Source organism: Grampus griseus, assembly GCF_964374135.1.
Source record: "Grampus griseus genome assembly, chromosome: 2".
Classification (NCBI taxonomy): domain Eukaryota; kingdom Metazoa; phylum Chordata; class Mammalia; order Artiodactyla; family Delphinidae; genus Grampus; species Grampus griseus.
In genome coordinates, this window is record NC_139018.1 from 91,443,725 (window position 1) to 91,461,373 (window position 17,649).

Below are 17,649 nucleotides of genomic sequence, written 5' to 3' on the forward strand. Positions count from 1 at the left end.
CAAAACTCTTCTAACAATGAAGATTTTTCCTGTATCAGGATGCTGTGAGTGGTCTTCTAGGCTGTGATGACTTTCTTTATTTTTTCTTTTGTTTTTTAAAGATTTTTTTGATGTGGACCATTTTTTTAAAGTCTTTACTGAATTTGTTTCAATACTGCTTCTGTTTTACGTTTTGGTTTTCTGGCCACGAGGATGTTGGGATCTTAGCTCCCTGACCAGGGATCGAACCTGCACCCCCTGCATTGGAAGGTGAAGTTTTAACCACTGGACCGCCAGGGAAGTCCCTGTGATGACTTTTAAAAAACTAGTTTTGATGGTTCTTATTGTAAAAATGGACTCTGCAAGTGCCTTCTTAGGGATGCAGTGAGAAACTTGTTTTACCCAGACTGAATTTCTTGGATAATTAGAAAAGTTGGAGTAATTTCATACCACCCTAAACTAGGAAAGAAGCAAGAAACTCTAGAGTCTGACTTCACCACTACACAGTAAGCAGACGCTCTGAAATTTTAATGGTGTTGCCAATGAGTTACCCCGTGAGAGATGTAGGTCTTTGAACCAAATTTGTTCCCCTCCACCCGTCTGTCCACAGTGCTTTCCCCAATATCCCATGCTACAATATCCTAAAACTATGACTTTTACAAGGACACCAGTACTCATGAAAATAATCCTATGCAATACAAACTAAAGATATCACAAGAGATGAGGCTCCTCTCTCTCATTTGCAGTTTAATTTGTCTGAAGACACAAACATATCTTCTGTGTATAGACTATAGTTTTTCTTTTATCATATAGATGATAGGAATTTGACACACATAATTGTGACATGTTTCCTTTAGCATATTAATATACCTGATCTACTGTAAAGGAGTAATTAAGGATGGTTTGCAGGGAAGTTTCAGTGGCTTGAGTATGTTCTAGTTTGCCTGGGAGAGTACTAGTTTATGCCTGTTGACCTGGACTTGTTATTAATAGTGCCCTCCTCAAAATTGTCTTGGTTTGGTCAGTAAAGTACATGATGACCCTACGTGTGGAAAAAGTATGACCACTCTTTCCAAGAGACGTGCCCATCATTTCCCCTGACTTTCAGCAGGAATTTGTAGTGAAAAAGAGGTAAGTCTTGATTCTGAGCCATGCTATTTTTATGGACAATTTTTTTCAACGAAACAGATATCCCTTGTATCTTGCGACTCTTTATTTTCAGGTTTGTGCAACGAGTTCTACCCACACCAAAATGTATTCGCGTTACACAGCTTTATTCCCACGAGGTCCAACGAAAGGGAAGTTAGGATATTAACTTTGTTATCTTGACTTAATTTTGTAAATACCACACAATAGATTTTCTAGAAATGTGCAGTGCAAGGTATCTTCCTGTACAGGGCCAAACTAGCTTCTTCATCATTTCATGTTCTTATGTTGCATTTATAGTTGCATCATGTTTCCTGTGGCTTATTATCTGAACTGCTGCTGCTGATTGAATTGCTCCATTCCTACACTCCCTCCACCCCGACATCCAACCTTTGCTTAGAAGTCAACTTTCGTAAAAATGCTCGGATGTCTCCTTTTTGTTTTTGTTGTTGTTACGGTAGAAATCAGACTGTAGGTGCCAGCTTCATAAGGGTAGGGACAAAGATTTAGAATGAACACATTTATGAACTATTCTGGAAGTCGTTTTCCTTTCTATACATTTTCATTCTGTTCATTTTAGGGTAATTTTGCATTAATCACGGAGTGAATAAAGCTGATCTCTAATAGAAGTAAAATAACACTTAATAATTTGCATTTAGGTCTAATTTTGATAAAGTGTTTTCATTTAGAATATTATCTCTTGACTGAGAGTTAAATTAGATATATAATAAACATTTGTCATTGATGCTATTAAAAGTGGACAGTTCTTACTCATTATGGATTAGATGCAGACTTGTTTAAAGGTGGGAGCATGGACTAGGTGACTTCTTAAAAGTCCTTTCCACCCCATTCATTGATGAAGTTCTGGCAATTAACGTCCTGCATTTAATGCAATGATATACGTACGTATGGAGGAATACGGTACTATAAAATTTGCTGAGAATTTATTTGTAGTTACACATTTCTACCATTCTACAAGTCAAAATAACATAGACAAATTATATAGCCACATTCCTCCAACCTTGACTGTGGTCACTTAAAGATTTTAACTGGAATCAGGAAGCTATGTTTAGTTGCAACCCATTGGCACTTAAAAACATGTAATCCAGAACTTTCTACCAGCTGCATAAAAGTACATTGGGAAGGTGTCAGGGTTATGTGACCACCCATATACACAGAGCAAAATAGCTTCATCAGAGATTAGCGTGAGAATTGATATTCCTGTCTCACCATCTAATTTTGAGCCCATAAGTCGCACCCTACCCTTGGATTTGTTTCTGATAAAGTATTCCAAAATGAAGACACCATCACACCATCTCAAAAATTGGATAATGTCAATGCAGTAACCAATACTGCTAATTTCCAAATATTGATAGCCCTCCTACCTTCACACTTGTCGTTCTGGAGACTGTATCCAGGTGGACAGATACATCTGTAGGACCCATCCAAGTTCTGACAGGTGCCTGGTGCACATTTTCCAGGTTCTAGGAGACATTCGTTGATATCTGCAAAGCAAAGGGAAAAAGAAGAAAGAGGTTCCCACTGGCATGATTTCCATCAAGCAACTAAAATCGAAAGAAACTGGAATAAAATCTAAGAAATACATAAATCTAAAGTCCACAAACTCTACCCTGGAGAAAAACTAACAGCTCAATAAAAATCAGCTTTATTAGCTTTCAGAAGTGTGCAGTGTATTTAACAACCATATTTTATTTGATCTACTTTCCAGGAAAGCATAGCACGTGAAAAGTCAATGGGTATGAAGATCTTTGAGGACACCCAAAGGACTGTATAAGAGCTTACCACAAAGCTCTGTGGAAGAAAAAGAATAAAAGAAAGGGAATTACAGTTGTTTATAGAACAATTTAACAGTTACATTGAACGTTGTAACTGTTTCTGTAATTACAAACACTTAATTTTAAAAGATAAAGGGGAAGAGTGGTATATATACCATACACACATTCAGACAGGATTAGTGTACTTTCTACTCTGATCTTTTTCCTCCAGGCTTCTGAAGGAAGGATCGTGATAGAGACTGCGTGATTCCTGGAGTGGCCTCTGGGATGACCTTTGGAGGGTGTTTCTGAAGCAGCACTCACCCACACAGGTTCTTCCATCTGGAGCCACCTCGTAGCCTTCATTGCACTGACACTGGAAGGACCCCACTGTATTGATGCATTGGCCATTTCTGCAAAGGTTCCCATTTCCAGTTGCGCATTCATCAACATCTGCCAAAAAAATACCCTTTGATATGTTCCAAAGAAAATATCCTAATCCCATCAATGATCAAAACTTTTAAAGGGAAAAATATTTATACTGAATTTCAGTGGCCTTTGCTGGCTCAGGCAGACTTAAGAAATTCCAACGTGATCTAGTTTATAACAACAGACCTGGCTTTATTCACCTATCAGAACCTAACAAGATGACATAATTCTACTAATTAGAGATTGATCATTTATATTAGGATTTTGTATGAGTTTCACCTTGATCATCCTTTAGGTTTCATGTTTAAAGGTTAAAACTGAATTACTAATACACAGTACAGCTGAGGGTACTGTTAAGTATTCTTGTAATCAGAAGTATATAAAAGTAGCCTCTAGCACAATACAAAATTTGGTTCCTTACCCTTGCTTGTGAATAATGTAGCATATTTTATAAGAAGAATTTTAACTTCTTTGAAGGGAGGCTGTAGTGCAACATCTAGACAGGTCCACACTGCTCCTGAACTACGTAATTTCTATACAAAGGATAGCTTTTGTATGTTTTAAAACATATTCGATTTATTTTGAAATGCATTTAATTTGCAGCATAGTAGACATAAAAATTATAGCTGCTAATGAGTATATTAATAAAAGTAATAGATGTAGTAACTATATTTGACACTTAATTAGCACATTGTATTTAACAACTCTTTTTAACCACCTGTCACGCATAAGATGGCATATATTAAAAAAGATTGCCAGCACGCTGGAGATGATGCTAATTACAAAGAACACACATAAAACTGCCTTCCTTTGGTGGCTGACTGTTTTGCACACGCACCTATGCAGTCATTGTTGTGGGAAAGGATGAAACCGTGATTGCAGCGGCAGTTGAAGGAACCAATTGTGTTTCGGCAAGTTCCATTCCCACAGGCATCTCTTTCACACTCATTTATGTCTAGCAGGAACAAAGGACATAGAAAAACATGATTATTAACAGAAGAGGAGGGTATATGGTTACCTGCGGTTAAAAGGCATTTTAAGAGTTCACAAAATGTCGTACGTAGGTTGAGAACTTCTAGATTTGATGTTGGTATTAGTTCCAGCAGCGGCAGCTCCCTGTGAGAAACCAGCAAAAGGCAAGGTTCTAAGCCTTGGGAGAAAATCCTTTCCTTGGTTGGCATGTGAAAGGAGGCAAGCTAAGGACATGAGAACTGGACAAGAACTATTTTATTCTATTTACTTCTAGAATTCTCCACCCTTGCCACTTTTCTCAAATACTTTCACTTGGAAATGGAAAATTCTGTGCACATCTGGGTCTTGATTCACTGCCACCTTTGGCAAACTTCAGCCTTTAAGATTCTCACTCCAGTTTACCAAAAGGCAGTGAGTCACCTGATATTACCCCAAAATCAGCAACAAAATAAATTAGCTTTCTAACTCACCTGGAATCTTAGACATGTTTCTTTTTCCCAATCCACCCCTAAAAACCCACGACCACTCCCATGAAATGGTGACTTATCTCCCTTCTAAACGATCCCAATGGCATGGCCCCTAATGTGGGTCTCCTCTCTTGCAGTGTATTCTGTCTTTTTATTGGTCTATGACTTTTCACTCTATTTGTAAAGCTGTTTTGGCATCTTATGTGTCTTTGCATCTTGTGACAGCGGCCATCACCTTTCTCATAAAGAGTAGGTGTACATTATATTAAGGAGGAAATAAGAAATTAAAATGAAAAACGTTGATATTGTTGGCTTGTTATATCAACTGGCAGAATGAGGAGGGCAAGGACAAAGAGATGGGGAAGGAGTGGAAGGCAACACCTCAGATTAGCAAAATGTAGTGTTTAGAGTTAGGATTTCCTTTCCTTTCAAATTTTGGACATAAAGATAAGTTATCTGTGATCTTAAATCAAGAAGCTATTGCTGGGCTTCCCTGGTGGCGCAGTGGTTGAGAGTCCGCCTGCTGATGCAGGGGACGCGGGTTCGTGTCCCGGTCTGGGAGGATCCCACATGCCGCGGAGCGGCTGGGCCCGTGAGCCATGGCCGCTGGGCCTGCGCGTCCGGAGCCTGTGCTCCGCAACGGGAGAGACCACAACAGTGAGAGGCCCGCGTACTGCAAAAAAAAAAAAAAAAAAGAAGCTATTGCTGAGCCCAGTGTGACTCCAACACATGTGTCTGTGGTTGACGACTGCACCCAGATGAGTCACCCTGCCAGCAGTCAGAAACTTCTGCCTTGATTCATTTTTAGCCAAGCAAGTGAAGTTCTTTAGCTGGGCAGGTCCTTTGGTAGAGGGTTCTACATAATTCAGATGGAAGAGGGAGAAGGAAAGTTGGGCCGGGCTTCATTAGTATGTAGGGATTATCTCGCCAGTGATGAGCAGGGCCTATTATAATCTTTAACTTAAAACTTATCTGCTCTGAAGATGACCAGATTTTATGAGAATGTTCCCTAATGGATAAATCCAATTACAGCCAAAGGCAAGCACTTTAAACATCACCCTATAGATTGTTCTTTTTCCAGCTGTGAAACTGATTGAAGTCCCCAGAAGACTTAATGGATGTTGCTTTAAAGTAGAAACAGAAAGGAGGGAAAGAGAGAAATTGACTGATTACACATTTGAAGTTTATTCTAAATCAACATTCTGATTCAGTACTAAGACCAAGGAAGAGATTTAAAATCTTGAGCTCTTTTCCCCTAGGAAAATGATCTGTAAATCTGTCTTTAAGGATCTGATACAAACTACAGACACGTCTCAAAAAATGCTCATACTCAAACAATCAAAAGCTGCACCCTTTCCAATAAGGCAAACTCACATAAATACTATAAAAGAATAATAGGCTTTTAACATTAATAAATAGTAATTTTTTGTCGTAATATCTTTCTCAATTTATCTCTTAGTTAAAAGTTTTTCTGAACTGACAGCCAAATGATTATCAAGAAGGAGGTTTATGATGTTCAGATTACTAAAGATTAAATACCAAAGGATATTAATGCTACACACGTGCTTCTGTTTTTACTTTATAAATAACAAAACAACTACTGAAAGGTTTAGTGTTAACTTTAAATATATTCAGATGCAAATGAATTTTTCAGTAGGTTATGAAGAAAAAAAATGAAATAGTCACATACTCACCCAAACACATGGTTTGATCAGCGTTTGTTTTAAAACCAGTGTGGCAAAGACAATAAAAGCTTCCAACTGTGTCAATACACTGTCCGTGGCTGCATATATTGGGGATTTCTTGACATTCATTGCGATCTGTAGATAGAAATTAAGTGAAAACTTAGAAGACAAAATCACATCAAATAACTTACTTCTGGGTATTGCTCTCAGGATTAATCCTAGCTCTAAACTAAGCCAGTAAAACAGATGCTGACATATTTATTTTTGACTCAAAATTGGTTAACACTTACTCTGATTTACTGGGCACATTCAGACCATATTAACAATACACAAGCAATGAAAAACAGGGGCGGTATCCAAAAAAAATCTTCTAAAAGAAGAGAAAACTTAGAAGTAGAATGGGGAAGAAAAATCCAAACTGGTAGGTAATCCATTTGATTCTCTGCCTAAGCAGTATCCTAGACTGTGTAACTGACTGAAGTATTTGTCTAGTCAAGATTTGGTGCCTCAAATCATGGAAGCTTCATGGCTTCCTCTAGAAATTTAAATCAAACAAATCCCATTGCTAAGATAGGTTTTCATGATGGACAGCCTGCATCGTCCCTTGTTCCACTTACACATCATTATTTTGTCTCACTCCTGTAACCTTTTGTTCCATCTGAACCAAGTCTTCCTGTCTACACATGGCTCCTTTCAGCACTTGACGATCCTAATGATGTTTCTTTCTTTTTTATCCATATTCTTTCAAAAGGAAGCCCTCTCATCTTGCTTCTGCCAGTCTTTAGGCTTTAAATTATATTTGTCATCAAGTGATGCTCTCCCGAAATCTGATTATCTGAGGGGCCAGATTTGTTGCAGGAATCCACAGATGACATAATTACATGCCTACTCATGTCTCTAATTTTCTAAAGCTCTCAAGATTCTACGTTTAGGGAAAATGTAACTCAAATGGCACTGCGTTATCCTGATTTTCCTGTTGTCACAAGAGAAAGCAAATAGCAGAATACCGCCTTGGGTGTAGATGTTGTAGAGCACCGCAGCACCCCGCTCTCAGCTGAATAATCCAGACTTGCTGTTTGCCTGCCCTATCTGCTGAGAAGACAGCAGCTGGGAACAGGCACTTTTTGCTGCACAGAGCAGCTGTGCCCACGCCAGGAGAGAGCATATCCCCTCCATTTCACGTGCTCAGGCTGCCATTTTTAGAACTACTTCCTTCCAATACGCAAAACATTTAGAGTTGATGAATCACCATATCCTTTAAAAGTCTCAGGTGGGGTTGAGTATATCATAAAGAGGGGACATTGGGATAGAGTAGCGTAGGAGCTACGGCTAGCCTATGCAGAAATGCTAGTGAACAAATTATGATTGTTCCCATCAGAGAAAACGGATTTAAAATGAGCAACCTTCTCCCTGAGATAGGCAGAGGAAATTGATTTCCATTGCCAAGCTCTGTGGAGGGAGCTGATTTTGAGAAGGGTTGGCCCAAACCTTGGGTAACCTCTGGTAATATGGATCTGGGAGAATGCAAGGACCAGGTCTGTCTTATCTCTGGGACCCACAGAAAATGGAGAGCATTAAGAATCTTATTAGAAAGGGATCCTCAGTTAGGAATTTTCTTTCCTACGTTGCCTATTTCACGATGAGTTTTAACAAATGAAACATGGATTACTTTGCAGTTCTACTGCTGAAACAGAAAGTTACAATTCTAGAGAACTTAATTGTGAAGTTCACTTTGTATTGAGACCAGAAAACTCGGTTTCTACAGGCACCAAGATTTAAACTCCGAGAAGGTGCTGCCTGAGGTTGAGATAGGAGATTTAAACAGGGTACTGGGGGAAAACACCCACACAGTCAGCAGAAAGAGAGGAGACCGTGAGGAAATGGCTGGGAAGAATATGTCTTTAGCTCGGCAATCCATTTCAGAAGGGGGCTGCGTTTGCTCTAATGCCACAGCTCCTCAGGTGAGACCAGCATCCTCGGCTTCGATACCTAACTGTTCTCTAAAAATCTCTCAGCAACAATGCGGGTATAACGGCCAGCTGTTGAAATGATGTCCTTATGGATTCAAATAAAAATCTTATTACGATAAGGAAATTTTAGTTCTTTTCATCTTAAACACAGGAAGACAGGAGTATTTTACAATATGTCTGAAAAATGCCATGTATAGGACAGTATTTAAAGACATTTTAAAAGATTTTAAAAGTAAGATGTAAGTGAAGACATTTCCAGAGTGAAGTCTTCAGCCCTAGAGGCTGAATAGCTGCAAAACTCAAATTCAAGTACATTCCCTTTCTTGTGAGGATTTCGATGAACGAGGGAGATGAAGATTTGGCTACAGACAACACTCCTTCACAGTACTTATCGCTGGTTAACGCCGGATGGGCTTTATTTATGTTAATATTCTACAAGAAAACATGACAGGATTTAAGCCCCAGCAGGCCCTGGTTGGACGTCTTGTCTTGATGTATAAAATAGTTCTTCCCTCATCTTGCCTGAGCATGAAATGGTGTGAAATGACATGTTCTGTATTATCAGCAATTCCTTATTTTGATTGGAATTATTTCACGCAGTTTCAAATAAATATAAATTACAAGCAAAATGCAGGGAAGTGGTATGAATGCCAAGTTTCATGAGAGCATTGTGACTCATATCAGAGACGTCCTCACTTTTCCTGTCCTGTTTTGTTTTTTTTTTTTTTCAGTACGTGGATAACAACTGCTCTGCTGACAAAATGCTAAATACTTGCACATGTTCCTTTAAACCCCCAAAAAACAAGTCTTGATTCTCAAAATGAGTTTTTGTTCTGGTATTACACCCTCTTCCCACCAAAGTCTCATAAAACAATGCAAAATACCCTACGGAAAGCAGCGCACTTCCCACCACTTAATCACTGGTGGGCAAGGAGACCCAAGGAAAATCTGACCACGTTCCTTGGTGTTGTTTCATTCACAAATGCATAAAATATCCAGGAAATTCCTTGTGAAATGAGCCAGAAGCAAAATAACACATTCTTCCTGACCTCCTTGCTAAATATACAGTGATTTATAATTACTAAAAAACTCAGATGAAAATCATTCTGAGGTATTACTTTCCTTCTGGGCTGAAACACCAGTGTTTTTATTTTGATACCACTGGCTATAAGATACCATCAGACACCTAATAATTTTACCATCAATTTAAGTTGGTAACACGCTCATCCTTCTTATTTCTACCACATCCCTGACAAACGGGAACAACAAAAAAATTTAACCTCTGGCGGATGGTTTCTCATTTTACTGTAGGTGACATAGCAAATAAAAGGCTTTCAACATTTGCTGCCCTCAGCTGTGTAAGCTGTTTAGGAGAAAAAGTGATACTGTTGGTTCTTTTTCCTTAGTTTGTGCAGTTTAATCTGGCCCAGCTCAGGGGAGCTTTGCCATCTAGACTTGGGGTATGTGGCCAGAATGGTGACAACCTCCCCCACTCCAAGGGGATTATGGGAAAGGACAAAAAAGTATTTGCTCCTGAATACCAGTTAGGGAGTGTGTGTGTGCGCGCACATTTGTGGGAGTGGGTGTTTGCAGCAGGGCAGCAGAGAGGCAAATTTGGAAACGTCACACCTCCAAAGGGAGAAAAAAGCTAAGTGTGAAGACATTTCAACAGTTTTCCCTTTTCCCAGTTTAGTTACTACAACTCAGAAGTCATGTATTCTTCAACCTAACCATCTCAAGGAAATCCAGGTATCTGCAGCTCAGTGGGGCTGGCCCGTCGGGTGGGCGCTGGGCGGTGGGGACTACTTGCCATTGCACTGCCCCGTGGAGGTGAAGCGGTAGCCGGGCTTGCAGTCGCAGCGGTAGCTGCCCGCCGTGTTGATGCATTCCGCGTTGCGCTGGCACACCGGGCCGTTCTGACACTCGTCGATATCTACAAGCGGGAGAGAACTGAATTACGGGGAGGGCAGAATCTGGTGTCAAGTTGATGAAGCCTCTCACACAACATGGATTTATATTTTCTTGTTTTGATCGGTTCTACTGAACAAACCATAGAAGATGGAAATTTTGTTTTCTAATTTTTCTGTTTTACAAATATTTTTCAGAAACGCAAATACTTGATTTATCACCACATACGGGTTCTAACGCTGCTAATGTCTAGAAAAAGTTGTGAAACTCAGCTTCAGGGGCCAGGACTTGATACGGGTATAGACCAAGATCCTAGGAAATCTTGTATTTGCGCAAAGCCTGGGGGTTTTAGGATTCATTTGGGTTGCTTTTGTCTGGAAGGTTGTGAGGTCTGCAGAGCAGAGCATCTCAAACCTGAATGCGTGTATGAATCACTTAGGATTTTTTTGAAAGGCACATCTGATTCAGCGTGTCTGGGGAGAGGCTTGAGATTCTGTGCTTCCATTAAGCTCCCAAGTGATGCTGGTACTCCTGGTCTACAGACAGTGCTTTGAACTGCAGGGCTGCACAGGCTCTTGCTTAAATTTCTGCCACATGGCAGTCAAGTCAAGGAGACTTAACATGAGAGATTGCACATAAAACCACTGAAAAGAACCAAACGCTTACTATCAAAGGAAAGAATAAAATGGATATTGTGTGCTCCAGGGCTTTGACTGTGCTCAGGGAGTTGTTTGTCTATCTTTTAAAAAATTTAACAGCTACCTAATACAGTTCAAATTCGTGGCATTGCAAAAGTTACTGCACAGTCCAGGCTATAGCGTGGGGCAAAATACATATTCCCTTCCCCTGCTCTTATGAGACATTCTAATTCAGTCTAAATCCAGTAAAGGGAATAGCCTGGAACACAGGTGGGAGTCAGCTCAGCACCAGTACCGGGGTTGCATGCAGAAGTCGGCTCAGCCAGAGAAGTTCCCACAAGGGGGCGGCAAATACATCAACCAAGGCCTCCTAGGTGTGTGCTTCTGTGGTGGGAAAACCTCAGTGCTATTGGCAGTCAGTGGGAGTTTCCGTCTCATACGGGGTGTGCCTCTCTGTACAACAGATACAGAAGCAGAATACGCCTACCTTGGGTTACAGTGGACCCAGGACCCAGCAGCACCTCACCACCAGGACTGCCCTGCTCTTAGTTAAGGGTGTGCAGAAACACAGAGGGTACCTTGCGTAGCTGGAGAAGCCAGTCGGCGTCACAGACAAGCATTTCTGTAATGCATCAGACGCCTAACATCCGATTCTATACATACTTGGGGAGGGCAGACGCATGGATGCTCCCTAAATCACTTCTGGAATCCATCCCAATTTCAGTCTGGCTGAGGCATGTACTAAGTCAACCTTCCTTTTCTGATTCTGCGAGCTAAGAGTGTGCTGGGAAGCAGCGGACCCTGGATTAAACATTCACCCTGAAGATGGATATCCTACGGAACGGAAACCAAGAGTTGGAGTGCTTTGTAATCTCCACATCCACTGAATGCTACCCTGACAGCAAAGTGCCTTACGCTGGGGCAGCTGTAGGTTTTCAGTCTCGTGTGTAGCAAGGTCTAGGTTGACGTGGTGGTCCTGGATGGCCTTACCTCTGGTTTCTGGCCACCGGCTGCTGCTTCAGCAGATATAAGTGCCAAAGAGGCACCTGGGTCAAGTAACCAGCTCTGAATGGAAGAGAAGGGGAGATGCCACAGAAGGCGGCGGACATCCTGACGCATGTACGACAGGTGTCATACGGTGGCTATGAGCAGGCAGCCACCTCTCGCACTATAAGGTCACCTGCTGTGGGCTTTCTTCTCCATTCCCACATCATGCCTCCTCCCCACACCTGATCCTTGATGACCTGAAGCCCAGGGCCCGAACCAAAGCCCGAAATGACTATCTCCTTAGGAAGGTTAGGAATGGCTGTCACCCCGTTCCCACTCCCCCGCAGAGCAGGCAGAGGAAGGGACGTGGGCCAACTTGGCCACAGGAACAGAAAGCCTGGTGAGGAGAATTTAACAAGCATGCGCTTGGGGCTGTAACTTGACTCATGGTCTATAAGTTGTCCCCAGTTTAGGAGAAAAAGATTTTTACATATTAAAATGTTGACCTATGTGCTCTAATACATGCTCTAACATGAACAAAAACTCTGCTAGAGACTCCAAGTTTAAGTATTAAATAGAAAATTATTCTAGCTGTCCTAGGGCCCATGGTATATTTAATAACCAGGAACGTCCCTTTTACTAAAATGTAAAAGAACACTATCTTCCCCAGATGTTGGAAAAATATGAGGTGCGGTAAGGAATGTGCAGAATGACAGCACAAACACATGGCAAGCGGAGGTAATTCGAAAATGAGAAAAGTACCATTTGCACTCATGCCAACATTCTTCATATAAAATCGAATTTGCTGTTCTTGCCATTTGGGATTCTCTCGTGCATTTGAAATATTTGCATTAACCTTGTTTTCACTTGGGAGGAGCAAAGGCTCCGTTTGGAAGAGAACACTGATTTTGAGGTTCAGCTCAAGACGACTGCCCACCACTCATGCTCACTTTCAAGCAGTGTGAAACAACAGCCATCTATTGGACACACCCGGGATCTCAAGGCTTTTCCGTATCAGCTGGGAAATCTAATACATTGTGTGTGTGGGGAGAGAGGGCCGGGGAATGGACATCCTGCTTTTCCCGCTGCGTGTTAGGGAATTTTTACATGAAATGTCTGTCGATCCACATGTTGCCCTTCAGTACTGCTAGAGTTAGATGGATTTCTGAAATTCCAACGTTGTGAACTTGGCCACATGTGTGTGTGTGGGTATGCAGCTCATCGGTTGGCTCATTTCTGGGTGTGACATAGCGACAGCCTCTCTTACCTTCACAAACCAGCAACTTGTCATTATAGAAGAAGCCCACTGGACATTCACATCGGAAGCTGCCAACCATGTTGATACACACGCCATTTTCACAGACCCCTGGGATCTCCCGACATTCATCGATATCTAGAAACAGAGCAGGTACGTATGAGTGACGGAACGGCACGCGGTCCCTCTGCAGGGTAAACTGGAATGGAGAGTCAGCTGCTTCTAATTCATTCTATGTAAGGTCTAAAGCCAGAGAAGAGAAAGTGCGTGTGTATGCGTGTGTATGTGCTTGCGTGTGTGCACGTGTGCTGGGGTGGTGATGGAAGCGGGGACGTCAGTGAAGGGCAAACTGAGATAACTGGACTGCTTGTCAGACGCTCATGCGTCTGTCTGACTGACTATCTGTTTTTCTGGTTTTGTTTTATAACATCGGCTTTGTCCAGGCGGGAGCCATCTTTGTACCCACCGGGCCCTGCGCACCAGATGAGCAGAATAAAAGTGACTGCCAAGAGAAAGTGGTCTCTCTACCCCAAGTGTGTGGTGGTGTTCGTCTAGAACGGGAGAGGAGAGCTGGTGAGGAACAGAGGAGGAGCCCATGGTCACGGCCAGCTCTGATCTTCCAAATTCCACCTCAACGCCCCCTTTCTCCTTCACATGGTTTTTGAATGGAGGTAAGTCAGGTCTGGGGATGTGAGCTGGGCCTGAGCTGACCATGGAGAGAGAGGGGGCACCAGGAAGGACTGTCACAGTAGACTGTGGCTTCCCAAGCCCAGGCACCGGGGCTGGCTTCTACGCTACAGTGTTGCCGGCCCCTGGTACACGGTCTGACAAACGTTAAGTGCCAATTAAAATGTATTCAATTAAGAACCAGTACCTGGAAGTGGGGTTGGTGAGCATTAAAACAGGACCGAAGTAGGAGTGAGAGCAGAGCCAGGACCCAGGCTGCTAAAGCCGGCTGGCCAGCTGGTGAGGGAGCCATGTGGGCAAGTCTGGTCTCCTCACCAGCCTGGTGGGTCCACTCGCTGTTTGACCTGCTCTGAACTCCTGACCATTCAGTGTCCTCTAGGATAATAACGGTAACAGTGACAGTAACAGTAGTGTCTCCCTTGCTATATGCCTGGTATATTTCTCAAGCATTTAACCTGAATTTAGTTACCAAATCATCAGGGCCACCCTATGCGATGGTCTCTAGGTACTCTGACCGTCATCATGATGCAGATGATGGAACTAAGGAAGTCAGAGCATGGAACTTGCCAAAGACTGTACAGCCAACAGGAGGCAAAGTTGGGATTCGATACCAGGAATCCGCTAACAGGCTGTCCTGTCACCCGTATGCTTTTCCACAGTCAAACAATCTTCTCAAAGCCATTAGCGAAGTGCTTGTTATCCCAGAGGACCCCTCTACCAGCCCTCTGGCAGAGTTTCACAAAACACTTCAGAAGCAGGGAGGGAATGTAAAGCTTTGGTCTTTCCAATCCATTAGGTTTCTGTTATTGTTGTTGAGATACTTTCCTTTACATATCATAGTCCGGAGCCTCTGCAAGATACTTTGTTTGCATAAGTTGTAAGAAGATGGCTATAGACTTAAGTGGAACTCACAAGAGCTTTCAGAAGAATCACACCCTAAAGCCAGTCTGTTTTAAAGGAGAAATTCGACAGGACATGGATTTATGTTGGACCTTTTTCTAAAGGGCCTGACTTTGTTTGAAGACAAATTGATCTCTTTAATGGAAAAAAAACAGCTTAGAATATCAAAGGGTATATTTCCATTTTGAATACAACAAGTCATTATGTTTTAGATTTTTCACACATTTGTCATTCATGTTCTTAAAAAGTTAGGCAAAGATATATCACAGCTATGCACTATCAGCAAAAAGAAAAAAAAAATTCAGACATTCTTGAACTACGTACAGGTTAAAACATGAAATGTTATGTTCACATTCATTTGTTTTAAATATAAGAGATGTATTTTCAAGTTTAACAATAACAGGCTGGGTCAAATTTCTAGCCATTGTTAGGCATAAAAGAGCAAAAGCATATATTAAAAATTATATTTTCTTTTCCTGTCTGGATTCCATTTGAACTTCAACTTGGAAAAGTTTATGTTTAAAGACAAGATTAATAAACTTGCTATAGTTTTAACCCCACACGAATGGGTTCTATATGCCAACAATCTTCAGACCTTTCAGAAGAAGAGTATAAAGCTTAAATAAAACAAAGTTTCTCAGTCATCTAAATATTTTGTCATGCTGGAATTTGCTAACAATAAGTATACTGCTAACTATCACATTTCCAGTTTTCAAGAGCTAGAGGCAAAGCAAGCTGTGAGTCAGGACTGGATTCTGGTCTCAGCTCTGTTATTAATTAGCCAGGTGACCTCAGCTGAGTCCCCTCCCCTGTCTAGGCCTCTGTCCCCTCAACTGTAAGGCAAGGCCTAGCTGATGTGGACTAGATGATGTCTGAAGCCTTTCCAGTTTTATTAGTGGATGATGTTAATGCTGTTTTGAGTCTCTGCCTGCTACCAACATTAGAAGGTAGGCCTTGCTGGGGTACACGCCCGGTCCATCCACGGAGAACGATGGATTCTACTATTAAAGACCACTTATCCTCAGATCAGAGATTCTAAGGAGATGAAAAGATCTGTTTTGGGAAGGGGAAAAACAAAGCAGCTAGAGCCGGGCGTTTCAGGCCAATGCCATTTAACAGGTTTTCTTTCCAAATCATGACGTTTCTTTGGACGTTGACTATGGAGCCATATGTATTTGGCACTAAGAGAGCCAGGCTGATTGCTGGACCAGACCCTTGTTTTCTTAAACAAGGTCATTGGAAAGGCTGATGTGGATTTCAGTTTACTTATTAGGAATAAGGTGGAACAGACAAAGTGGTGATGTTTGCTACTGGACACAACTGCTCAGAGTTAAGAGGGGCATCTAAGGACCCACAGAAATCACACTGGGGAAAGACTGAGGATGCAATAGCTTTCCATCTACTTTTACGTTATTTGGCTTTAAACCACAAAGGCATCACTTCCATTGGCTGAACGCTGTGCGTTACTTCTGAATCTTGCGTAAGCTTCACTAGCACTGCAGTGGTCTCTGCTCCAGTTACCAGACAGGGCCTCAGATGGGAAAGATTTTTTTTTTTTTTTAACTTCACATCTAAAAATCCCAAAGCAGATAACCTGAGGAGATTCTATGTGAGATAAAATTGATCCACCTACACATAAGTATTAGTTTGAACAGTCGTATTAAACTCAGGTCTTAGTCAGATGGAAGGATTGGGAATTGTAGTCAAATCAAACGTCAACTGGCCCTACTCCCAGAATCTCTCTTTGTTGATGCCTAGGGTTGGTTTAACTAAGCTTGATTGTAATTCTGTGAAAAGCTTTCCAGTCCCCTTAATCATGACCGACAAATGCTGCTGCCAATTAGGTGGAGCTACACAGGGTGTCTGTACTGTTTGTTTCAAACTAAGAATCAGAGTTTCAATAAAGCTAAATGGCACTGTTTAATTTGTTCCTTCTAAGAAAAAAAAAGCAAACTGAGAAAATAACAATGTGTACTTCCTTTTCTTAACACAAAGGCAGAGACAAAAAGTTCCAACAAAGGCATCATAACTCACCAACAGGTAAACCAGTGTAAATGTCGATGACGAAGCCTGGCCTTTGACTTCCACAGAGCGTAGCAAATTCATCTGCAGTGATTGAACGAAGGTGGGGTGAGCGGGGTGGGAATAGGGGTCAGCAGAGAGCAATAATTAGGCTGAACAAAATTACTTTGTATACATTCTTGAAAGGTATTTACCTGTATTTTGAAAAATTTAAAATAAAAAATTAATCTGAAAATTCCTACAGATGGTGTAAACTTCTCCTTAAGACAGGCACTGAAGGAAAAGTGACCTCATGTTGATGTAATAGTGAGGCAGAAGCAGAGGTCTCTATATCACATGCCACTCATTTGTATGATCCTGCCTGTAGGAATCTGGGTTTCTATAAGGATGTTGTTCAGCTCTGAACCCAGGGACTGGCATGAGTGCCTCTTTCCACTCTGCATTAAGGGATCTAGGATTTAATGAATGTATACAAAAGCCATTTCCTCGACAGACTGGGGGAGACCACGGCAAATCTAGCTAAGTTCTTGATAGGAGGTCTATTAATGACTAATTCACGTCAAACAACCAACTTACCTCATTACTTCAAGTTTTGGAGCTGGATTTCTTTTGATGCAGCTCTCTTGTTCTCTCCCACTCCCCCCCCCCCGACCCTTTATCTTTCTCTCCTTCACCTGAATTCATCAAAGTTGCTAATAAAGGATGCACTAAATGTCATCTGTGGTCCCTTGTAACTCTGCGATTCTGTAATTGCAGATCATGAGTGTACCCAGTATAGCATGGTATCAATTTAAGCTCAAGAAGGCCACTGCCTTATGGGTCAAACCTA

The 17,649-nt window shown here is 41.6% G+C and overlaps 1 protein-coding gene across 2 annotated transcripts in view; it reads right to left on the reverse strand.

Annotated features, from left to right (window-relative positions):
* FBN1 (fibrillin 1) overlaps window positions 1-17,649 on the reverse strand; it is a gene marked incomplete at its 5' end in the record, with an annotated part of 252,802 nt that overhangs the window by 44,785 nt on the left and 190,368 nt on the right. Inside the window, 7 exons of one of the 2 annotated variants that reach the window (XM_082647205.1) lie at window positions 2,511-2,630; window positions 3,225-3,353; window positions 4,168-4,284; window positions 6,463-6,588; window positions 10,234-10,356; window positions 13,224-13,349; window positions 16,833-16,904. The exons of the other annotated variant lie outside the window; for it this stretch is intronic. Of the exons in view, the coding sequence (XP_082503331.1) occupies window positions 2,511-2,630; window positions 3,225-3,353; window positions 4,168-4,284; window positions 6,463-6,588; window positions 10,234-10,356; window positions 13,224-13,349; window positions 16,833-16,904 (813 nt within the window). The remainder of the gene's footprint in view (window positions 1-2,510; window positions 2,631-3,224; window positions 3,354-4,167; window positions 4,285-6,462; window positions 6,589-10,233; window positions 10,357-13,223; window positions 13,350-16,832; window positions 16,905-17,649) is intronic. 2 annotated transcript variants of the gene reach the window in all.